This window comes from Sphaeramia orbicularis, chromosome 5 (assembly GCF_902148855.1).
Source record: "Sphaeramia orbicularis chromosome 5, fSphaOr1.1, whole genome shotgun sequence".
Taxonomy (NCBI): domain Eukaryota; kingdom Metazoa; phylum Chordata; class Actinopteri; order Kurtiformes; family Apogonidae; genus Sphaeramia; species Sphaeramia orbicularis.
In genome coordinates, this window is record NC_043961.1 from 32134735 (window position 1) to 32158885 (window position 24151).

General features: G+C 39.2%; 3 protein-coding genes across 4 annotated transcripts; 1 reads left to right on the forward strand and 2 right to left on the reverse strand.

Annotated features, from left to right (window-relative positions):
* The first annotated feature begins 818 nt into the window (after nucleotides 1–818).
* perm1b (PPARGC1 and ESRR induced regulator, muscle 1b) lies at nucleotides 819–4863 on the forward strand. Its single transcript, XM_030134040.1, has 3 exons — nucleotides 819–3681; nucleotides 3777–3893; nucleotides 4045–4863. The coding sequence occupies exons 1-3, from the start codon at nucleotides 840–842 to the stop codon at nucleotides 4128–4130; spliced, it is 3045 nt and encodes a 1014-aa protein (XP_029989900.1). The 5' UTR covers nucleotides 819–839; the 3' UTR covers nucleotides 4131–4863.
* Nucleotides 4864–4953: 90 nt separating this feature from the next.
* Nucleotides 4954–13796, reverse strand: rereb (arginine-glutamic acid dipeptide (RE) repeats b). Its single transcript, XM_030134039.1, has 17 exons — nucleotides 13595–13796; nucleotides 12601–12649; nucleotides 12095–12219; nucleotides 11864–11963; nucleotides 11660–11758; nucleotides 11295–11375; nucleotides 11026–11179; nucleotides 10826–10912; nucleotides 10491–10684; nucleotides 10169–10327; nucleotides 9770–9880; nucleotides 8260–9368; nucleotides 7491–7695; nucleotides 6712–7408; nucleotides 6487–6627; nucleotides 6055–6229; nucleotides 4954–5947 (listed from the first exon to the last, which is right to left on the reverse strand). Exons 1-17 carry the CDS (start codon nucleotides 13618–13620, stop codon nucleotides 5914–5916), a joined length of 3546 nt encoding a protein of 1181 aa, XP_029989899.1. The 5' UTR covers nucleotides 13621–13796; the 3' UTR covers nucleotides 4954–5913.
* Nucleotides 13797–16024: 2228 nt separating this feature from the next.
* Nucleotides 16025–24151, reverse strand: eno1b (enolase 1b, (alpha)). Of its 2 annotated transcripts, none has more exons than XM_030134435.1 (12): nucleotides 24054–24151; nucleotides 22243–22337; nucleotides 21355–21450; nucleotides 20781–20839; nucleotides 20597–20666; nucleotides 19818–19951; nucleotides 19492–19714; nucleotides 18545–18742; nucleotides 17098–17299; nucleotides 16896–17004; nucleotides 16586–16644; nucleotides 16025–16372 (listed from the first exon to the last, which is right to left on the reverse strand). In XM_030134435.1, the coding sequence occupies exons 2-12, from the start codon at nucleotides 22325–22327 to the stop codon at nucleotides 16306–16308; spliced, it is 1302 nt and encodes a 433-aa protein (XP_029990295.1). In that variant the 5' UTR covers nucleotides 22328–22337; nucleotides 24054–24151; the 3' UTR covers nucleotides 16025–16305. The 2 variants fall into 2 exon arrangements, with proteins under 2 accessions (XP_029990295.1, XP_029990294.1); XM_030134434.1 differs by lacking the exon at nucleotides 24054–24151 and adding an exon at nucleotides 22492–22615.

The window sequence follows — 24151 nt, forward strand, 5'->3', positions numbered from 1 at the left end:
AGTATGTCAGTGCAGGGAGACACACGGAAACCTTCAAGGTGGACACTTCGTCCTTGCGCAACAGGTATGTTCAGATTTGTTCTGTATATTTCAGTTTAATGTTGGATTTTTAATAAGGGAATAACAGGAACAAAAAAAACAACAACTTTGACTTCAGCATAGACCAGGTCAAAAACAACAACACTTAAGATGACAACATTTGTTTTATAATAAAATACCTTTATCAAATGTGATGATAAGGATTGATAAAGGTAGACATAACTTTAAATAAGTTGTGAATTAAATCTTGAAAACTCATTGTTTTGATATTCCAAGTGATTAAGTTTTGTTTACTTGTTTACTCTTCACATTAAGCCTTTAGAGATTATGTTTGTTAAGATGATACAGTACGATGTGCACATTAAAAGAAATTAATAGCAGGTCACGTGATATGTTTTCTAAGCACAGGGAGTATTTTAGGGTCTGTTATGAAGCTAGTGATCACAGTGCTCTGGTACTGCCTTGCTGTTATCTGAGGTCATACTCTCACATTTTAGTTTTGTAATATCTGAATAACTATTTTCCATATGAAGGACTTGCTATAAGCACAGCAGAAACATTTCTGTACAGTAGCTTTCTAACGATAACTGATCAGGTGTCTTTAGAAAACAAGCAAAGTTAAACCTCAGATGCACGTAATCTATATTTAACTCAAATGTGTGAACTACAGTTTGCACGCCAGGGATTTACTGCAACAAACTCAGCCTTCCCTTATTTTCCATGCAAGATAAATATTGAAACCTGAACCTTTTTTTATGTTGACTTTTTCAGATAAGACGACAGACATGTGAGATATCAAAATGGATGATTTAGATCATAGCATGCACATTGCAGACTATGACTGGGTGAGCTTCTATGAGGAGTGTGAGGAGTGCAGTCTGCTGCAGCCTTCACTGGCCTGTCCTGATAACTCAAGCCTCAGCGATTCAGAAGATTCAGAAAACCACAGTTCAGTCTTTAACACAGGTCGACAGAAGCCACAGCAAAGCCCTGCTTATGATGGAGCATGCGGTGAAGGTGAGGGATGCAGCGTGGAAGATAAGAGCTGCTCTGGCTCTACACAGCCATCAGTACAGTTTAATCAGAGAAATACAGGAGCACAGCAAACAGATCTTACAAGAAAAGCTGAAGAGGATAGTGAAGATTGGAGTCATTCTGGTGAAGTAGTAACTGTTGAGAGTTCAGATGAAACCTCAACAGAGCTGCAAAAAGGAGATGGGGATGTGCCACAAGAGAGTGACACTTCCAACCTTGAGTCGAAGCAGGAAACTGATCCATCCTCTTGCAAACAAACAGATGAAAACATGCAGAAGTCATGTATTACAGATGGAGCTGTGAGTGAGGATGTGGGCCCTGCTGGCGTGAGAGCAGAGAGAGAGCGCTGGTTTGTGACGGTGAACGACAGTCCTGCACGACAACGGATATGTGGTGCCTCTGTAAAAAAAAAAAGAAGACCAAAAAAAACCTGTAAAGACAAACACATGTTCAAGCCAGGAGGTGAGATCTGCTTTAACCAGGATATCAACACAGACAAAAATGAACCAGAAGGAGAAAGGGACAAGGGACAAGACTCAGGAGTGAATTTAAGTGCTGAAATACAACTGGAGAGCTTTCAGACAGGATTCATTCCAGAGTTGTGTGTTAGAACATTATCTTTTCTTGAACAAGAGAATATGTTACAAGAACAGGTTATGTCTCATTCCCTGACAGAAAATGCCAGTGAGCCAACGACTGACGCACACAAAGCAGGACCCAAGAATAACATTTCAACTCTGAAAGACACTCCGCTTTCAGGTAGTGTGGAGTCAGATGAGTTTGAAGATGGTGTTGAGTTCCTCTCCACCCATAGCTACGATTCTGAAAGCTACCTCTCCGCTTCTGAATCAGTGGAAGGTCATCTTTATATGGAAAGACAACCCAATCTGACTGAGACTGATAATGTTGAGAACACACAGGACAGAGGAATGCACTTTTCTGATAGCACTCCCCTTTGCAATGTAGCGGCTATCAGCTGTCATGAAAGCACCGGTGACCAGACTCATGTTGAGCCTACCCAGAATTTTCCATCTGCTAACAACAGAGCTAACAAAATGCCAGATGACAACTCCACATGTAATGATGACACACCTAGTCCAGCGCTCTCCATGCCTTCAGATACACCTGAACACCAAGCGCCAACTGGCTTTAATCTTTCAGCATCTGGTTGCTCTATAGGAGACCAGCCTGGATCTTCGCCTCTACCTGCTCCTGAGTTTACTGTAACACCTTGCTCTGTAACTGACAGCCCTGAAACATATGCCGAAGCTGTGGGAAACACTCGACCTGTGTATGCCATCTCTGCTTTTTGGGATGAAATGGAAAAATTAACAATAAATGACATTTTACAGCTTAGGATGGGCAGAAGCACGCCACCCAGGGAAACATATGATACACAAGAAACAGTGAGTCCAAACGGAAATGCCGCAGATGCTCCCACACACAACAGCTCTGTAGTGGATAGTGTGGACTATAATATGTCTGACAGTGGTGTAATGGATACGTCCGATGCTGCTGATTCAGACTATTTCACACAGCTTGATGAATCCAAGCCAGATCGCTCAAGCTGTGATTTTTCCACCTCCGATTTTGAGGAGGAATACTGGCAGTATATTAGCGCAAGCAGGAACCCAAGTCCTGACCTTCCTGGGAAAAGTCAACAAACTGACTCAGATTTCTTGGACGAGGAGGGATCCATCATCTCTGAGGGAAAGGACACACCTGTGCCCCTGGAGGACTTTGAGGGGCATTACTCTGAGGATCAGGATTCAGATACATTCAGTTCCTGTGACTTTGCATGGCCAAGACAGATAACAAAAAGTAAAAGTATGCATAATGTACATGCTTTAATTACAAATAATCCTGTGGAGAGTTTATCTTTGCAGTCCTTCCAGAGCAGCCATCAGTCTGTGGATGAAAACATGCTTTTGAAGATGAGTGATAGCTTAGAAATAGTAACACCAGCTCCTATTCTATCATATAGAGATATACTAGATGAACAATACCAAATATCCTTCCCAGAAGTGGTGGAACACTTTTTCACAGAGAATAACGCAAACTACGATGCCATGTCTGTCGCTGTCTACGATCTGGATGATATCTCGGTGGATCCTGTCTACAAGTACACTACAGACAATTCACTTCCATTCGCTTCCTTCTGTGAAGCCCAGTGTGCTGAGCAGAAACCCATCCCTATTTTCACTTGCTCTCATCCCACAGTCAGAGAACTCACATTCCCGAAACCAGATTATGTTGTTTTAGCTGCAAACTGCGTGGAAGAAGATGACATCTCTCCGATCAGAGTTGTATCTCACTCTCTCATCCAGGACTTTGATTTGAATACTTCTGCAGCTGACAAGATTGGATCTCACAGTTGGAAAAGTTTGCTGTCAATACGGAAGATTCGTTTTCACGACAAAGGTAGCATTTGGTGTCGCAGATCTGGAGCCTGGGTTTTTCCAGCTGAGGATGAAAAGAAATCAGTTAATAGAGTAGATCCACTGATTACTGTGCTCGGTGAGAGAAGGTTCTCCTCAGCTCCATCCCAGCTGTTCAGAGAGTTAACAGCACAGCAGAGTGTTTTGGAAGCTCTACAGACATCAACAAGTAAGTCTAGCTTCTATTATCACTAGCAGACTCGATGGAAAACACTCACATCCGCAGGTATGTACCTTGTCTTTACACATCTGTGTCTCTTCCAGATCGACAGGGTATTTTTTCCACAATAAAGCAGTCAGACATGTGTTTGGTCTGCATTGCCTTTGCCTCCTGGGTACTGAAATCCTCTGATCCAGAAGCTACTGACACCTGGAAAGCAGGTATGAAACCCTTTACAGTAACACTTCACAACAGCCTATTTCTTAGAACAAAACCTGGCTCCAAAAATACAACATGTTCTTACTATAATAACTTGGTGTCAACTTGATGCTTCACATTCAACTGAGTAACACATATTGAAATCTTGTGCAGCTCTGCTAGCAAATGTGAGTGCTCTGTCAGCAATCCAGTACCTGCGGCAGTATGTGAAGAAGAAACCTCCTCAAGATGATGCCTGATCTTTTACACACACACAAAAAAACAGCATTTCCAAACTCCTCACTTGGGTCCATCATGAAAGTACCTATATAATGTATATATCCAGTAAATACTAACTGCCTCTAGTGTATGCATTAGTGTCTGTGTCAGAGTATGTAATACTTTTAATACATTTAAGCTGCTCTTTTCAGAAATTACATCAGCTTTTTTGGTTTATATATGGACCATGTGTAAGTACGGAAATTCATACTTCTTAACAGCTGCTATTTGTGAATATCCCATTGTGCCTTAAACATGTTGCGCAGACCAGTCAACTACAGTTAAGCTATGTTGTAATAGCATCTTGTAGGGTTTTTATGCAAAGTGTATGTGGTAGTTTTGAAAAGGATGTAAATAGAAGAAATAAGTAAAAGCATAAGAGAAGGTTATGAGGTAGATACTGCTTTGTTTTGTACATATGCTGGTATAAGAGATGAAGCAGATGAGCGCTTGAGCTGTGTGCTGATAGGATGCCATTTCTAAACGTTACTGAAGAGGGCTATGTAGGATGTGCAGTGATGCTGATGTGCAGATTTCAATTCAATCACCAAAAACGGCCCATTAATCACTTTAACTGAACATAAAACGAAAGCAGCTGAAATGACATTTCCACTATGTGTTGTTGTCTCACATACTTGTGTTAGTTTTGTAAGAAATCTCATCAATACCCAGTACGTGTGAACATTTTATGTAACAAATCTGACAGATTTTGTGCACAGCGCTATTTAATGGAAAAATAAAACCCTAAATACTCTCATGTCATGGCTTCTTTCACCCACAATTCAGAGTGCAAAGGGAATAACATGTCATTGCAGAAGTATTTATTGAAATAAATACGCAATGGATACATTTTCATATTATGTCACATAAATATTGAATTTAGAGGCAGTTCTTTTAAAAATTCCATTAAAATCCAAAGATTTAATTTCTCTCCAATTCTGTTGTTTCAAAATGATGTAAATACACTGTCCTAATACAAGTTTCTCTGACCAATCAATAATTACCTCAACTTATAATACTATATGTTGTTATAGCTTATGATTTAATGTTATCGTGCTGAATCAAGGGGTCAAGTGTTCACTTCTACTGCTAAATCATTCAGATAGAATATCGTGAACATGTAATATTTACAATCTCAAAAACGAGGGATAAAAGTTTCGGCTATAATGTGAAAAGATATCTTGATATATAAAACTTCAGGATTTAGACAAATATTTAGCAGATTTAGAGTAAACCAACTTCTACTATGCTTTCAGAGTCTAAACAACAATGCAACTTGCTACTCTAGTTTAGTGAAAACAGAAGACTGAGTCATGCTAGGTCCATTACAATCATCCAAACACTGATTTAAATGTCATTCTGTACAAGGAAATCATTTAGAAACCATAGATATTTAAAGTTAACACCAAAGTCAGTCTGTTTTCATATCCTTTATAAGTAGTTTAGCAAATTTATATCACTGTATATGAAACAGTTTATTAGAGAAAATCACTGTCACGTTAAGTCTCACTCAAATAGGTGAGATGTTTATTTTGATAATAAAACTAGTATAAAGTCTCAAGTGATATGAAAATCTCAGACAGACTTTGACAGTCCCATTAAGTGCTGAACAAGGAATGCACATAAAGATCCACAAAGATTTCTTCTAAAATATATTAAAACAAAATGAAATTGACACACATACGTATTCTCTTACAGTCTCAAAGGTACACAGTATTCTATTGGGTATAAGTATAGGGCTTTAGGGCATGCACCACCTGGGACTCAAGATGGCTTGTCACCTTCTTTTTTCAGACGGCTGTGAAAAAGAATACACAAAAATGAGTTTGCAAATGAAAACTGTATTTCATATTAGCTGATAACTTTAATCAAAATTTCAATAATTTCCATCTACAAGAGGTTCACCTGTAATAATCTTCCTGACTGGGCAAAGGGCCTCCATGCAGGTGATGCCCATGCAGCCACTGTTGCTCCATAGCCATCCTCTGCAACTCTGCAGACTGAGCATGCATGGCCTGGAGCTGGTGTGCAGCAGACATCTGAGGAATGGGACCCTGCAGCTCTCGAGGATATGCGGCTCCTGCATAAAGCAAAAATATAAAGAGGCAAAACTGGATGAGCTGGACTCGAGCCATAGGCTGCTACTGAGGCAGAGGTGGTACCATCCTGATCGCGTGCAGGCATTTGTATGTGTTCACTGCTTTCTATTAGCTAAAGCAAATACTTGTAACAAACAACAATTTTTAATCATTATATAATTGAAGAAAATAACAATTGTCACATTAAAATAATATAACAACCAAAATATAATTTTAAGGAGAGTGAAAGCCTTCGTACCAAACAATGGGTGGCGGAGCATCTCATGATCATGAGGCAGCTCACTGAGCAAAGGGTTGGGAATTGGTCCACCAGGGAAGGGAAATCGGGCCAAACGCGGTCCTGTTGCCATGGGGTCCACTAGAGGATGAGGGCTTGAGCCTGAAGCCAAAGAAATGACAATATATAAACTTTACATCACCGCTGCTTAATTTGCTTCTCAAAATATACAAATGCCACTCTCACCCTGACTGAGGGGATCCTGCTGGTGCAGGTGGAGGTGAGAATGAATGTGCGAGTGCTGGTGATGATGTGGCGTCACATTAAGCATCTGTAGCCTGGCAGCAGGGTCAGTTGCCACAGAGGCCATCCTCTCAGCGTGAAGCCGCTCAGCAGTGAGACGCTCAGCGTAAGTCAGCTCTGGACGCAGTTGAGGTCCTGCCAGTGCCATCCTCTCCCGTTCCAGATGGTTCAGTCCAGGATGGAAGGGTGCGAAGGGGTGTGGAGGCCCAGGAATATGTGGGAGAGCCAGTGGACCGTGTCTGACAAAGTGCTCCATGGGGTTGGCTGAGGGATGCAAAGTTTCCAGGTCTGGGGCCTTGACCTCAAAGCCAGGCTTCATCCTTTCTCGGAGCTCCCTCTCTCTCAGGTTTCTCAGTTCACGCTCTCGAAGGCTGGGTTCAGCACTGTACAGGCCTGGCATATGGTAGGCCAGCAGGGGGTCTCCGGGGCTCAAAGACACGTAGAAAGGGTGGTTGCGGTTAGAGGGTGACATGACGTGGGGTCGGGCATATTCACTTAGAGTGCGCAAAGCGGGAGTATCGGGGCCGATGTAGGGGGGAACGGCTGCTACAGTGGTGGGGGGCTGTTCAAACGAAGGACGAACATGGCTGGTCATCTGGGCTTCACTTATTCTGCTGTCGTGAGAAGAGCTGGAGGCTTTCTGTAAGCAAACAAAGTGTGTTTAAGATTACTGTTTTTTCACAAAATGTTTTGAAAAACTCACGAAAGAAAGTGACACTCACAGCACTTCTGTCTGCCTCCCTTTCTCTTTCTCGCTCTCGGTCCTTCTCCCTCTCTCGTTCTTGTCGAGCACTGAGCTCTGCTTCTCTCCGGGATCTCTCCACAGCCTCCTCCCTTTTCTTAGCCAGCTTTGAGGATGAAAGTGGTGTGAAGAAGAGGTCTGTTCTCGCACAAGAGTTGTAACCGCGATCCAAGTGTTTAATGAATCTGAAAAAATAGAAGTACATGATAAAGAATTAATTGGCAAATTAATTTCCACAAAATGTAAACATGATTGAAAGATTAAGGTGCATTTTACGTGATAAATGTGTACTTTTTTTTAAATTTGAAGCCAGCTGGATGTTTTTTTTCTCCTTTTTTTAAACAACCTGGAAAATAATCTATAAGATGCAGACATTTTGTACATTAATTTCTTTCAGTCGTATTCAAGTGATATTTCAGACAGCATAGTCTATCTTGTCTTCGCTTTGTTCTCATTATATGTTCTTAAAACTAAAGAACACTTTCAAGTATTTTTTTCTCCTTAAAGCGCACTTCTAACTTTATGTAAGTTGAAAGCTTAGTATACTTGGTTGTTCATAAACGTTATAGTAAATTATTAATTATTGATTTGTTCTCATTCTAAACAATCATAAAAATACCAATCAAGATTTCTATTCTGATACTTTGCTGTAGCTGCTCTTAAATAGTAGAATAATGGTCAAAACCTCCTGACTTTGCATGACTTAACTCTTGTGTCTTCTCAAGTTAAGACATATCATTATGTCATACCGTGCAGACTGGCTGGCATGGCTTGCCATGTTTATGACAGTGGGCTCTGGTGAGGGGCTTCTAGGTGGAGGAGGTGGGCTCTCAGCTTCTTCCACTTCATCCAGAGGCTCTTCTTTGATCTGAATCTGTGATCCTCCTGCTGTGGTGTTTGATGAGGGTCTCAGAGGCAGAGGTGGGAAGGACGGCTGGAGGCTCGGGATAGGACCAATAGTAGATGATGTTACAGAGGTGAGTGAGTGAGAGGCTGCTCCAGGTGGGTGAGAAGAACTCGTGCTTTTTCCAGGGTGGGTCTGCACCTGAGAGATTACTGGAAGCTGGGTTGGCAAAGGCTGTGGCATGAGTTGAAGAGGGGGAGGGGGCGCACCTGGGGGATGCTGGTTTGGCAGAGAATTGAGGGGTTTTAGTGCAGGTGGAGGGGGGAGATTGGAGGGCATCTGGGGGAAAGGTGCAGCAGGCTGGTGTGACATCTGTTTGTGTGAAGGTGGAATTGGGGTGGTAGGAGGAGGCTTGATTTGGGGGCCAGATAGAGGACTCTGAGGGTGCTGTGACTCCCTGAAAAAGAGTGAAGGTCGCTGGGAAGCCTGAGGGGGCTGCAGAGGCTGTGCACCCACAGAACTGACAGCAGGTGGAACCTGAAATGTTGGTGAAAGGGAAGAGTCCTGACCCAGTGGACTTGAAGCAGGCAGAGGGTGAGTGGGGGGTTGTGGTTGGCTGTTTGGGCTCTCTGTCGGGGCTGATGGACCAGCAGCAGTCTGAGGAGGTTCTGGAGAGGGAGGAGGGGGGCTGCGAGCAGATTCAGCAGTGGGGGTGCTTTGGGGTGGCGGAGGAATGACAGGAGGGCTCTGAAATGGAAGGGCATGTGTAACTGATGTGTCAGCCGGGGCTGCTGTGGGCGCAGCCGGCTCTGATGGAGCGCCGTTTGGCTGAGCAGATGAGTCGGAGTCGCTTTCGTTGCCCTGTTGAGGGCTGGGAATGCTGGGAGAAGAGCTGCGGTTATCCTGATCAATATCTTTGGTGTCACTACTGCCATCATCCTGAGCACTGCGGCTTTCTGAGGAGCTTTCCTCCTCAACCTCAGCCTCACCCTCCGACCGAGAGCCCTGAGGTTCCTGAAAGACAAACAAACCTTGGTCATCATCTCCCTAAACTGGCTGGAAATGGACCTTTAATTTCTTTCTGTACAACTGCCTAATGATAAGCAAATAAGGATGTGAAGAATATTATTTGTTGGCTGGGGCATTTTTGCAGTACCACAATACATCACTCCTTTGTTGGGTCTATCAAAAAATTGAAGTTCCTCTGTATATTGATTTGACCACATCACAATTTAAATAATATTCTGAGTAACTGTCTGCCCGTATTTTGTACTCAGCTGACGATATGTAGAATAAGCCTTCAATAAGACATCTCCTGGACAAATTTTTTTTACCGCAATTTGATGACAAAAAAAGATGCTTTCTGTCTGTTTCGTACACAGAACAACAGATTCTTATAGTCTACGTAACCATACCTGTGTCTTTGGCCTTTTAGGCGTAACTTTTTCAGGCTCTTCAGGCTCCTGGGCTGGACTCTCTCTCACACGTTTTGTTGTCTTTGGTGATGCTACCTCCTCTTTGATTTTCTGTGGACATGAAGCAATATTTACACAGTGATGTTTATTATTCTGCAAAAGAGGAAGACTAACATAGAAAGATCACTCTGATAGTCTGGGCTGTTAAACATGCTCCATAGCAACACTCCATTATCACTCCACTCAGTGTCAAATAGTGACAAATATATTGATGATCACCACAGTCAGCTTAAATGGACATACATTACAAATTTTATTTACTGCAATTATTTGACAGCATCTTCAGTTTGGTGTAGTAATTAAAAATATAGGAACAACCAACATGTGTATTATATTTACCTTGTTTGTCTTCTTAGTGGAGTCATTCTTATTGTCTGTGGAAGACCCTCTTGAACTGTGAGATGTTCCACTTGGGGAAGTCTGACTTCCAGTGTGCTGATCCTCACTTGTAGGGGAGCCCGTTAGCCTCCTGTGACCACTTCTTAAAGATGACAGTTGCTATAAAACCATACAGATGACATTTTTACTCCCATTTTAGAATTTTCAAAGTCAATAACCCAGAAAAAAGAATTCAACTTCCGGTGTAAATTATGTTGGTATTACAAAAAGCCATCGTGCAACATTTTGCTGTAAACACAGAAAACAGCAGGCTCAGGCTTACAGGTGCTCTGCTTCGTCGTGTCCTCATGCCATGCTTGCTGTTCACTTCTTCTTCTTCCTTAACAGGTTTAAACATGAACAGAGTGCCTGAAGATTTCTGAGATGGGGGAAGGCAGCCATGCTTGTTTTCGTATGTGCGACAACGTGTACACAGCACGGGGTTGTCTCTCCTTCCCTGGTGCCAATCCTTAGAGCCTGTTAAGAAAAAAAAATCACTTAGGGAATGGTTTCCAATATCTGTTTGTAAAAAGATTTTCTCAGGGTTTACAGCCTTTCATATCTTCAGCGCATATATTAATGTACTCTACTAAGCAGAACATAAACACTTGTACATACTTGTTGTACCACAGTGGCTGCAGCTCTTGACGTCCTGTTCACTGTCTTCACTGTCAAGATCATCCTCGCTGGCAGAACTTGCATCCACTGTAAATGAATAGATTGGCCTACATTTAACTACAGTGTGACTCAAAACTACAGAACTTCATTCATGGGTATGAATTGGGTAAAGAGAGATGGCAACACTAGGCAGTGCTCACTTGAATAATTTCGTGAAGGGGTGTTGACAGGAGCAGCAGCAGAGCGAGTCTTTGCTTTACGGGAGGACGGCTGACGACGTTGCTGTCTATAAGCTCTAGTTCCTGCAGCCTCAGGAGTTTTCTTCCAGTGATAGTAGAAAGTGATCAGCTCCCCCTGATCATAATGACAACATTAATTGTTAGAAAATAACACAAGGTATCGTATTTCTAATGAAACAAATCATTATCAAGCATTACAAACTGTCCACAAAAGTAGAGTTTTCAATTACAGTCTTTTTGCTGGGCAGAAAGTCTTTTCGAATGCGGAAGAAATTCTTCCCATATTGCCTCAGGCCTTTGATGAAGCGTTTCTGTAAAGAGAAGAAAGAGTGATGAAAGGGAGTGGATCAAATTATGAACTGTAAACCAAAAAGGCTCAAAGACTAATAATGGTAAGACATACAGCAGCATCTAAAATACATAATAATGAGTATAATTAAGTCTTCACTACTGCTCAAAACACTGCATATAGACATTTTAATTAAAATATAATATGACAATGAGTTTCCCTGAACTGCTCTATACAATTCTCAAGGGTTTTATCTACCTGTGCAAGCATTGCTATTTACTGTGTTTCCAGTAAAAGTCATCTCACCACATCATCCTCTGACCAGCACTTCTCAATAAGCTTCGGCAGAGGCTTTTTCACCAGCCGCTGGAGCGCTTTTGCTGCATCATAATGACTTGCATGGAGCTGCATTGGGGTAAAAGCATAAACAATTGAAAATCTCTACTATATTATATTGTTCTCTGAATACACTGAATTAAATAGGAAATTAATGCAAAGCATGCACCGCACCATGTTCAGTGCATTGAGTGTGGTATCATCACGAGAAGCTGCTAAACATCCATCCTCTGTGGATCCACCATCACACATCCCTGCGAATGCTGCCATGCTCCTTGAATAAAAACAAATTATATTTATGGCACAGATATTCAGTAACCTAATGCAAGAAACTCAGAGAACACACAAGGCACGCTTTGTTTACCTTAGTCTGTGTAATTGTAAGCAGTAAGTGCAGACACTGACCTGGCAGCTCTGAGGTACATGAGAAGGTCGCAGTCATTGACTCCAGGCGTCCACATCAAATCCTCATTCTCCGTCTGAGTCTGTAAACTAGGAGCAGGCCGTGGCTGCAATTCAGGAAGCTTGGCCTGGAAAGAAACCAAAGGAAAAGCAACGGTCAACAAAACTCATTAAATATAATACAAGTATATGAAGTCTAAATCAAAAGACAGTGGAAAACACCAAGTATATTAGTTAGATTTCAACTAACTTAAACTTAATAAATAAAGCTCTTCATGAGAGAGAGGTTTTTATAATAATTTATTACTTTTGAAGGCAATATAAAAATAGTGTGTGACAAAAGTAAAACAATGTGGACTAATTCAGCTGACTATATCTGTACCTGATAAATCAGTTACCTACTGAAAATTAACATGCATGTTGCTTTCTGTTTGCAGTTAATTTTCAGTACATTTTAAATGATAAGAATATAATGATAATGATAAGATTTTCAGGTTATCTGAGTTTACCTGATGACTTGGTCCCACTCTTATCTCGCCCTGTGTGCTGTTCAAGCTCCTGGGGGCAAAAAAGAGAAAAGAAAAAAAAAATCCACTTCAATATTTTATTTTCAGCTCCATCATTTTGACTTTGAACGATTAAAATCGAATACAGAACTAAACCTATCTTATCTGTCAGCTCCAGTGCGTCTATGACATATTAACTGTTTATTATCGGGTAATTAAAGCTGTACAGTATGCACACAGACGTTTAATCAATATGTGGCTTATCTGGCTGTGCTGGAAACAGCTTCCCTCCCACTGAAGAGTGGTTTCAGTAGCAGAATAACATCCCGCCCCTCCATCACTAGGAACCAATCTCAGCTGTGACCTGCGACGTTTCCTTATATTACATGAATGAAATCCGACGCTAGCTACCGCAAAAGACTGTCAATCAATCACACATGAGCTGCTAATTTTTACGGTCACCATTACGAGAACAGTGTGTGCTACTTTTAAAACCGAACAGGTTGACAGTAGCTGGTCGAGTCCGCCACTCAGTTAACATGAACTAAACCATGCAATCCACCGCAAATGTCTGTTAGCTTTCACAATATGTCGTTGACATAACATAGCTAGCTGCACAAATGCGATCATGTAAATATGCAGGTCAAGCCCAAAGGCAATTGCACACCCCATCTACTGAACCCGCTTAGTTAAAACCAATGGTGCATAGCTAATGTATTGACATCGTTTCAAATGAATACTGCAGAAGTAAATGTTTGTTGCACTAAAATTACCACAAAAACATTTTTGACAACAACAGCTCGCTAGCTGCTAACGAGACAGTAACATAACGCTACGGTGTTATTTGGCTAGCTTGTTAGCCAGACACGAACTTCGTGACCACTGACACTCCGACTATTTCATATAAACGCTCCTCAAAGTGCCGCGACAAAACATTAACACACATGCAATACAATGCGAGTGAAATATAAAAGCACACGGTAAGTTATTAAGTTACCTCCGCGGACTGAACAGGTCGTCCATGTCGAAGGATGTTTGGATGTGGCTTGTTGACACTACGCAGCGCAGTGGGCGATACTCACACAAACTATGCGAATCCCCTATTACATGGCTATTCAAAATGGAGGCGGTGTAGTGGAGGGAGTCAGTCTATTTTTTCAGCGCAATGACCTCAGCGGCAGCCACAGCTAAGCCTTCAAAGTTGTCTGGGTGTACATTACTGAGCATGTGCCGCGGATCAGCAGCAGCCAGTGGGTCTGCTCATCAGCTGCTGCACAGGCATCCATGAATCAAACAACATAGCACACAGTGGCGATTAAACATGATTATGTAAGCCACACCATTACCACCAGGCGTCATTTTAACACCCAAACACAAGCCTTCAAATCTCTGTAAATGTTTACGAGTGTGCAGCTCATCTCACAATAACGCCCAGGTACAAGTCAGGAACTGTGATTGAATTTTTTGCACACATCTCTGTCATTGTTTGTGGAGAAGACGCCCCGCGGCTGCAGTTTACAAATCAGCTCATTTATTTTATCGCCATTTGGGTTCTTGCATAGAAATAAATAAATAAAAATAATCACGGGAGTTATTTTAATATTGAAATTATTAGAATGATAAAGGATTGTATGTAAATGTTGAGATGAACCAAATATTTTTCAGAACCTTGCAACCAATAATTGTTCTTTATTAATGAATGAATGAATGAATGAAATCTTTATTTCGAACATGTAGACAGTGAAATCAAAACAAAAATCAACCAACAAAATATAAGTACTGGTACATAAATGATTGATAAGCAAACAAACAACAAAATAAATAAATAATAATCGTAAAATAAATAAATAAATAAATAAATGAAAATATAATAATAATAATAATAATAATAATAATAATAATAATAATAATAAAACAAATGAAATGAAATTATACATGTTCGAAAAGGGGCAGGAAGAAGTAAAAACTTATGTACTCCTACCCCCAATTTCTATTCCTTCTGATCATTATATAGCAATTATTATTTTGTATGAATATTATAATAATAATAATAATAATAATATAACAATATCACACATCCTTTTACCTATGCACACTAATATGATAATACCCATTTACAACTTTTCCAACCAGATATTAATACCAGCTTTTAATAAAAACTAAAAAGAATAAAAACAAAACAAACAAAAACACATGTACATACATAATATAAATACATATCATATTCGATATTGTCCTATATAGTAATAATATATTCATATATCCATATTTAAACTACATATTATCAGTGCATATGTGTCAAAGCCCCACTATGAAAAACAACTGGATTCCCCGCATTAATGACTGAAGTTTTCTGTACAGTGGTTAATAATACATATCTGAACCTAAAACCCTGATTTGGGCTCAGATCTATAATTATATACATTCTCTACATTTTCTTCATCATAAGTAAAATGTCATTAATGGAGAAATCTATTCAAAACTACAGTTTGCTGTGAATTTTAGTAAGAAATGTGTTGAAACTATGCTCATAATGACAGACAAAATAGTGAGAAATGTCTTTGAAGCATGATAATCTAATATGGAAACAGATTGCCTAAAGCAAATTTACACAGAATTAAGAGGGTTTCATTAATAAAATACAATAACTTAACCCATGAAGACCCAGCGCTACATTTGTGGCACTTCCCAAATGATTGTTTCTTCTTTAGTTAATCTTTCTTAAGTGATTTATCAACATTTATTGTAGTATTATCTTCTTTATTTTGTGTTTTTTCAGTGTAAATCCTGGATTTTCTTGTATTTAATTCACTGATCATGTAGATGTTCATAAAAGCTCAGAATAACGTTGAGGGTTATTATATCGGGAACAGAGAAAACTGAAGAAAAAGTGTCTTTTTTTTGGTCCAATCTCATTAACTGAACATAAACCCAGTGTGTCCATCCACCGTCATTGATCCAACTCCATGGGTTTTACTGGTCAATCAATTTTGTGATGACAGTGTTCGCACCATAACTACGGAGCCTCTGAACGTCCAAATAGGTCATATCTGATGACCATGAAAAGATGAATAACTGTATTTTATACAAATTATTTACATGGATTGATAGGATTCAACAGGGTCAACAGGGATTAAACATGTTATATCAGTGGATGGTTTTGGTGGATGTTTGGCTCTTTATGGGTTAAAATGGTTTTCTTCACTTTCTATGTGGATTTTCACATCATTAATACTTTTTCTGTTTATGTTAAATATTAGACCAGGGTAGAGTTCAAAATTTGTAAACCAATAAAAACATTTATTCATTATGCTGTACATTTATTTCCATCAGTTGTTGCTAATTATTTGTGACAAATTCTAGCTCCACACGTTTATCGCACACACAGATGATTGCAGAACGGAATAAAAACAACACAAACACAATATAACAGTTCATGAGTTGTATTTTATTAATTTTGTCTCCAAGTGCAGCTTTTGTGTTTACAGTTTCAGTGCTTTACACAAATATTACTAAAGTTACATTCAGGCCTATTATTTACTCCGCATTAAAACACAGAAGACTTGACTCATTGAAATATTCAGTACAAGAGTAGGTCTAGATTAATGATTACTGCTCTGTATGTGTTTCTGTTACTATCCCATGGGTTATGATGTGTTGGTGTGAATGAATCAGTTTGTCTGTGAAGCAAATGTTTTCACCCATTTATTATATTAATGGTTTTCTGAAGTTCTTTCCAGCGAAGAGAGCTTTGTCTCCCAACTCCTCCTCAATTCTACAGAAAAGAGATTCAGTGTTAAGTCATATTTTTTCTCTTGTGTAATCATTTTTAAGTGATGATGATGACATTATTCAACCTGAGCAAAATTACGTGGCAGGAATTTTCACATTCAGTGATTTTGTCTATGTTCCTGTATACTGTGCAATATTCTCCGCTGATTTGTGGCTTCTCTCCAAGTATTTACTCTGTGGACTTTGATAGACTTACCTAAGAATCTGGTTGTATTTGGCCAAACGCTCAGAGCGACAGGGGGCTCCAGTCTTGATCTGAAAGAATGTGACAGTTATGGTGTATACAGTGACTCCAGCAAAAAGGTATTTCAGTGTATTTGTTAGTCACTGTTCAAGTTGAACCACTGTGATAGCTGTCATATTGATTTAATGTTTTTTATTTCAAAGAAATTGTGCCTGAGTAAAGGATGTCATGTTGTTCATCCAGGGAATATATCTGTACATAAGTAAAAATGTTAAATTTTAAGCTATGAATTCTCCTTTTTAGCCTAAATATCAGAATATACCTGTCCAGTGCATAAGCCGACCACCAAATCTGCTATGAAGGTGTCCTCAGTTTCACCAGAACGATGGCTGACCATCACACCCCAGCCGCTCTCCTGGGCCATTTTACACCTGAAAAAAATAATAGGGAATGAGGATCAGCTTCAGAAGAAGTCAACTTCTGACTCGACAGTAACGCTATCATCTGTAAACCTATTGACTTACGCCTTCATGGACTCGGTAACGGTGCCAATCTGATTGACTTTAAGCAGCAGGCAGTTGCAGGCCTTCTCCTCCACAGCCTTGCAGATACGATTGGGGTTCGTCACTGTGAGATCGTCTCCAACAACCTGGATCTCTGTGGTTTCGGTGAAGTTGGTCCAAGCTGCCCAGTCGTCCTGATCGAAGGGATCTTCGATGGATACCACTGTGATTCACAAAATGAGTGATGAATGTGATCATCAGTACAGCTTCACATCAAACATTCAAGTTGATATTCAAATGTTATTCCATATCTATCCTAAACAGATTTTTTTTTTCCATAAGACATTATCTGTACTTGATAAACAATGACCTCTTTTTTTTTTTCATGATTTCTGTGCTTGAGTAGTGATGTGTGATGACTTGAGAGGTCATCCACAATGTCTGAGTGCAGCTGTTTCAGTCGTATTGAGCAGAGTTCATTTAAGAGTTAAATGTTAAAGAGTTAAATGTCTCATAAATAAATAAATAGATAAATAAATAAATAAATAAATAAATAAGAGCTGCAATGTAGACGCAAACCTAACATTACATCACCACTGTTCCATCCACTCAGTTTTAAGGCAGTCTTTTAAATATTTGGGTACAGAGAGTGACACCTCCCTGTCCTTCATACATCACACTGCCTTTGGACAAAAAGGAAGGAAATTCAGGACTTTCCACCTCAGGACATTCTAATGCTAGTTGACAAACTCGTCATAGAATCCAATCTCATATGCAACATTTCATCCTGGTACAACCTCTTCACCACTAAAAGCAGAAGTGACCACAACCGTATTATCACCCAGGCTGATAAAATAACAAATACACTTCAAACTACCCTCAGGCAAATGATACAATGTCCCCCCAGCAAGAAAAAACACCCACAAGAACACCTTCATTTCCATTGGCAAAACCACTCTGAACAGAACAAAGTAGGCAGCATTATGTTTGTATTGTGGCGTTGTGTGTTTTTAAATGTCATGAACCATGTTAAAGAGGAATTTCTGTTACCATCTAGGACAGATGAGGCCTATCTATCCATCCATCTAGTTGTCTTGCCTGAATTTTACCAGTGGGGTGTGTTACGTGCTGAACTATTTGCATCTCAGTTCATTTAAATCAAGTTCACTGCTGTAAAACTCTAAGCTTAGCCTACAGGCTCTTGGCATGTTAGATGATGACATGAAAATAAAGAAAATAACTACAAAATTGTACAAAAAAAAAAATCAAGACATCGGTGCAAGCTGTACATATCTTGTCCTGTAAATTTTAGAAGTTTAGACATTATTCAAAGTGTTCAACAGGGGTTTGATATTTTAAACCAGTATATGAAATATGTCTGCCGGCTTCTGTAGCGCCATCACATTGCGTGTTCTGCTCCATTCGTGCTAAATAATGTGTAAAAAAGACAAAGTGTCACGAGTGTTACCTGGATAATCCTTGACAAAGCTCTTGTAGAGATCAGCCAGCTCATCGGGGGTAATATAACGGCTTGGGTCGTCAGGAGACTTGAAGTCCAGGTCATATTTTCCCTCCCTGTAGAACTCAGAGGCTGCCACGTCCATGCCGATCACCACCTCGTCAGTGTATCCTGCTTTGGAAATGGCCTCCTTCAGGAGCTCCAGGGCTAAAAAGATGAACACAGAATATTTAGAATGTTGCATCATGGGTTGTTGGCAGCATTCATTTTGATAACCTAGAGTGGGTTTAAGTCTGTTGACAGTGACTTTCTATGTAGTGAGTCTGTCAGCTCTAAACGTGTTCTTCTAACAAACCTTTTATGTCTTACAGCTGAAAATTTAGACAGCTAAAGAAAAAAAAAAAAAAAATCACAATATATTTTTTTGATATAATTATTTGGACTTCAGTATTAACATATTTTTTATCCATATTGGTAAATAAACCTATATAGTAAACAGCATATTGTGTCCCTTTTCCTTATTCCAGCTCAGATGGAAAAGCTGTCATTAAAACATTAAAAACCTCTCCTTCCATGAAAATTAAGTTTGCACTGATGGATTAATATTTTGTTTGTTGATACTTTTTATAATTCCAATTTTTATTGCCGATTAAAATGTCAGCGCATAATATAATAGTCATTTGGTCTAAATTTATTTACTTATTAAAATGTATTTTTATGGTTTAGAAAAATCTATCACAATATTGTTGGTTAACATATTTTTGTTGTCCTATTAGAGATTATTTGAATTTTTTGTATGTAGTAAACTTTATGGCACACTGGAAAAGAGATGCGTCAAAAAGAAAAAGAAGTCAAATCAAGGAATAGTGTGAAAACTCTTAAAGGCTCACTGCTACATTTGGTCACTGAACAGCACAAACTGGAGTGGCTCTGAATAAACCATAGCTCATACACACCTTCCTGGTTCTCCAGGATGTTTGGAGCAAAGCCACCTTCATCACCCACATTGGTGGCATCCTGACCGTATTTCTTCTTGATGACGCCTTTCAGATTGTGATAGACCTCTGCCCCGATACGCATGGCCTCCTTGAAGGTGCTAGCACCAACGGGCAGAATCATGAACTCCTGCATGGCGAGTTTGTTTCCTGCATGAGAGCCGCCATTGATCACATTGAAGGCCTGGTGGAAGGGAGACAAATTAGAGTCTTCACGACAAACAGGTAGGTGAACTGTGTGATTAGAAAGAAAACGCATGCATTTCATTTGCCACATTGAGTCTCACCGGCACAGGTAAAATGACCTCGGGGTTTCCTGCCAGGTCAGCAATGTGACGATACAGAGGGACTTCTTTCTCAGCAGCACCAGCTTTGCAAACAGCCAGCGACACTCCAAGAATGGCATTCGCTCCGAGTTTGGCTGTTTAAACAAAGCAAAATCTAATCTGTAACAAGAATCTTTAGTGATGACATATAGATGATGTCACTGCTTTAAATCCAACTGGAAATAATGACATTAAGCATTTATCTAATAATAATTGAATTTTTTTTTTTTTTTTTTTTTTTTACTACAACAGTGTGAGGAAAAGATACAGGGCATTAAAGATCTGCCATCATTATGGTACTTGAACTGAGGTTTACTATGTGGTTTAAGTATGTTTTTAGTGTAGATGGATGAAATCTCTATTGTCTGTAACTTCTGCTGCTGCCTTCTTGGCCAGGACACTTGTAAAACAGATTTTTAACCTCAACGAGTCTTTTCTCCTGGTTAAACAAAGGTTAAATTAAAAAAAAGGTACTTAAACAGGTAGTTCTTCTTGGTTCAACTGGACCGGTTTAACTCTTCTGAAAAAGTTTAATCTCTCATACAAGAGACTTCTTCAGTTCTTCAATGGAGAGACGAAATGTTTTCAAAAGAGCTAAACCTGTCCAGTTGAACCGAGAAGGACCATCAAGAAGAACTATGAGCTGGGCAAATGAGAACCTACACAGACAGTACTTAACCAGGTGTGAAAAAATACAATAAATGGATGTCACAGAGTAAAACCAGTATCATTAGTCTCACATTTGTTTTCTGTGCCGTCCAGGTCGAGCATCATCTGATCAATACTCTCTTGCTCAACCACAGAGATATCCTGGGCAGAAAAGAACAATAAAGTGTATTGCATGAGTTCCAGTAGAGTTACTGCAGAAGATCTTTTACAGTTTAATATGTTTAAAAATAATAAACAAACACAGCATCTTCTTACTTGGCCAACAAGTGCTGGTGCAATAATTGAATTGATGTTTTCCACAGCCTGTGAAACTCCTGTGACAAAGAAGATTATTCCACAATATGGGTAAATATTGCAAAATTAAATTCCATACGTTATAATAAGACATGCAAATCTCTACCCAAATGCACAATGCAACACCCATGCAAAAGTATCAATGATTTTTTTCTTATTTCTTTAGATAATTTGATAAACACGTCAGTGCGCTTTCATTAGTTATCAACCCACAGGTTCCACTTCAATAACAGAATACAAAACATGCTTTGCAGACAATTCACCATGCATATCATGTCAGGTTGGTTGCCGAAAGCATTCAGTGATGAGTTTAAAAACAATGATGATTATTTGGGCAAATCTTAATTTACAAAAGGACAGACAACAGAAACTCACTAACCCTTCCACATCTGGTAAAAAGGAAGAGGGAGAATAGACACAGAGACATAAAGGATTTTTCCTCATAAATACATTTTCCTTAAATATATAATAAAAGCTTTGTAAAATATGTCATTCAATACAATTTCTTTTATTATGAGGATAAGTGTGGACAAACCTTTTCCAAGATAGCGGGACTTGTCATTATCCCTGAGCTCCAAGGCTTCATAGATACCAGTTGATGCCCCACTGGGTACAGCTGCCCTGAACAAGCCTGACAAAATGAAAAATAAAGATATTAATTTAATTGTTGAGACACAAGGGCAATAAGTTCACACTAAGGCTGCACGGTTTGGTGAAAATTTCGTATTGAAATTGTTGTGGACAATACTGCAGCTAGTCTTCTTGGTTTATTATAAAAGAAAAAAGATCAGTGGTCTCTGTAAAATGTTTATTTTCCACTTTAAAAATACTAATGTACAATAGTATTAAAATAAAGATAACTGTGATAATTGTCTCATTCACCAATTTATACACACTGCTCAATAAAAATGAACAGAAAAGTAATATTTCCATTAGTATTTTCACATCATTTTTCATATCAGTATTTACATATTTCAAAATTTGGATTTCTCCATCTAAGTTACTTATATAAAATCTGCCCTATACACCTGTAAAAAACAAAAAAAATATATTTTTAATCAATGCTAATAAATTGCTCTAATCTCCATTAGGTACCATATGTATAAATAAACCATCATTAGACTTATACTGTAACAGTGGCATGTAATACAAAATTAAAGATGATCATATCATTAATGACAATTATTTCTACAGCAAGTAATTGTCAGCTAAAATTTCATTGTCATGTAATCCTTTCTCCTCTGTATCACTGAACCCAAAATGTCAGCACACACCCCCTGGACCTAGATTGCAACTGATAGTATAGTTGTTCAGGCTCTGGCTGACTGTCCAGCTCTCATTCATATTTACACAAATATGTCTTTTTGTACCTTTTCTAGCATTTTCAGTGCTCCACAATGTACACACATACATTTCTGCCTACCTTTGTCAGTGTAGAGGTCGACCTCCACAGTGGGGTTTCCACGAGAATCAAAGATCTCTCGGGCGTGAATCTTGACAATGGGCATGATGTATGACCTTGAGACAAGAAAAAAAAAACTTACACTTCTGTGGTGATCCTCTAAACAGTTCACAGCTCCACTTTGCATCAACTTCATGACAGAAATACCAAACAAAGCTATCCAAATGTCCATTATACTATTGTTATTTACCTAAAATATGTTTCACATACCTCTTTTACACTCTCTCTTCCTGGGGCTTACTCACAAAAATACCCTGACCTAGCTGTGAGCTTAGGAGTGCTAACAAGCATACTACTGTCCTAATTGGATTAGGCTTCCTCATCTGATTAATCACATGACAGTTGGGATGCAGAAATTGCTGCATCTGTCAAAGCAGGGTTAAGCTTCATGTATATTGTGTTGCTATAGGGGAAAAAATATCAATAGGGCTAAGAACAAAGCTGGAGACAATGCAAGTATAGGTCTGCATTAGCAACATCTACCTCAATTTATTAAACACATGATACAAGATCCCCAGTAATCTGCTTCCCACGTAAATGAGTGAGTAAACTGATCAGTACAGTGACTCTCCTGTGGAATTGGCCATGTGTCTGTAACTGCATAGCTTCCACAATGAATACAGACTAGACAAGGGGTCAGCAACCCTGGTCCTAGAGAGCTACTATCCTGCATGTTTTCGATGTATCCCTCTTCCAACACACCTGATTCAAATGATAAACCTATCATCAAGCTCTGCAGAAGCCTGATAACGACGATCAGGTGTGCTGGAAGAGGGAAACATCTAAAACATGCAGGATAGTGGCTCTCTAGGACCAGGGTTGCTGACCCCTGGACTAGACTAAAGCCATTGCAGACAAACATATTGTAACAGACTGTTTAAAGAGATTTTGGCACATTGAATGAAATGGACCAAACACAACCAATGTATATTCAGTCCTGTATTTAGTGAGTTCAGTTTTAATACAAGGTCCAAACAAGTAATTAGTAAAAAGTATTTAAAGCAGTTCATTTAGGCCTTTTTTTTTAGATGTTCAGTACAAATCCAGTGAAAAATATCAACTGTTTTATTGTAAAACAAACAAACAAAAAAGATTAAAAGGGTCAAACTGCAAATCACAACATTAACTCAAACATTGTTTCCAAGAGATCCCAATGGCACAAACAAGATAAATGAGAATTTTGAGTGAGTTGTAATAAAATGCTCCATATACACGTCTGTTTGTTGTGCTTTGTATGGAAATATTTCAGTGTATTTGTTCATCATAAGTTGAAAGGGAAACCTGAGAAGAAGAAGCCATCAGTTACTTTTAATCTAAACAACCCAATTATTGCCATTTGTATATTTATCATTTAATGCCTTATAACATATTTTTCATAAATAATTAATGGTTTCTGGATGGAAGAACCAAAATACAATTATACCAAGTGTTTTATTAGTTACTTTGTCCACAAAAAGAGGAGCCCTAAACTTATCAATAAGTGATTTGTTAATCTTAAATCATCAAATATCTCGTTAGGAGGGAGATGCTGCCTTAGAATAGATTTGCCCAGATGAGTCCTGTTAATCTGAGAACAGACAGATGTCCTCTGTGTCTGATCAAAGCAGAAGTCATGTGGGTCAAACCTCAAGACGTGGACCGTTCCTGGTGTTACTTTTATCTAGTCTCTTCACACAAGCTGCTTTAGCTGGTTAGCTTGTTAACTAAACTCAAACACTTCAACACATCGGCGAACAAAAGTCTGTTAATAACAGTGGAAACGGTTTCTTTACCTTAGAAGTGACCGCGGACGAGTTTAACACAACTTCTGTGGAGGAGGTTTAAAGTGCTACAGGCGTGAAGTAACGCATGCGCAAAACCAAGAGCGAGT

Coding starts and splice junctions, on each gene's coding strand:
- rereb (XM_030134039.1), bottom strand. CDS start 13,620: ATGGACGACCTGTTCAGTCCGCGGAG. Junction 10,913..11,025: donor CCCTTCACGAAATTATTCAA/GTGAGCACTGCC, acceptor ATTCATTTACAG/TGGATGCAAGTTCTGCCAGC. Junction 6,230..6,486: donor GCTCCGCCACCCATTGTTTG/GTACGAAGGCTT, acceptor TGCTTTATGCAG/GAGCCGCATATCCTCGAGAG.
- eno1b (XM_030134435.1), bottom strand. CDS start 22,327: ATGCCCATTGTCAAGATTCACGCCCGAGAGATCTTTGATTCTCGTGGA. Junction 19,952..20,596: donor GGACGGCACAGAAAACAAAT/GTGAGACTAATG, acceptor TTGTTTAAACAG/CCAAACTCGGAGCGAATGCC. Junction 16,645..16,895: donor TCGGCTTATGCACTGGACAG/GTATATTCTGAT, acceptor ACATTCTTTCAG/ATCAAGACTGGAGCCCCCTG.
- perm1b (XM_030134040.1), top strand. CDS start 840: ATGGATGATTTAGATCATAGCATGCACATTGCAGACTATGACTGGGTG. Junction 3,682..3,776: donor AGCTCTACAGACATCAACAA/GTAAGTCTAGCT, acceptor TGTCTCTTCCAG/ATCGACAGGGTATTTTTTCC. Junction 3,894..4,044: donor TACTGACACCTGGAAAGCAG/GTATGAAACCCT, acceptor AATCTTGTGCAG/CTCTGCTAGCAAATGTGAGT.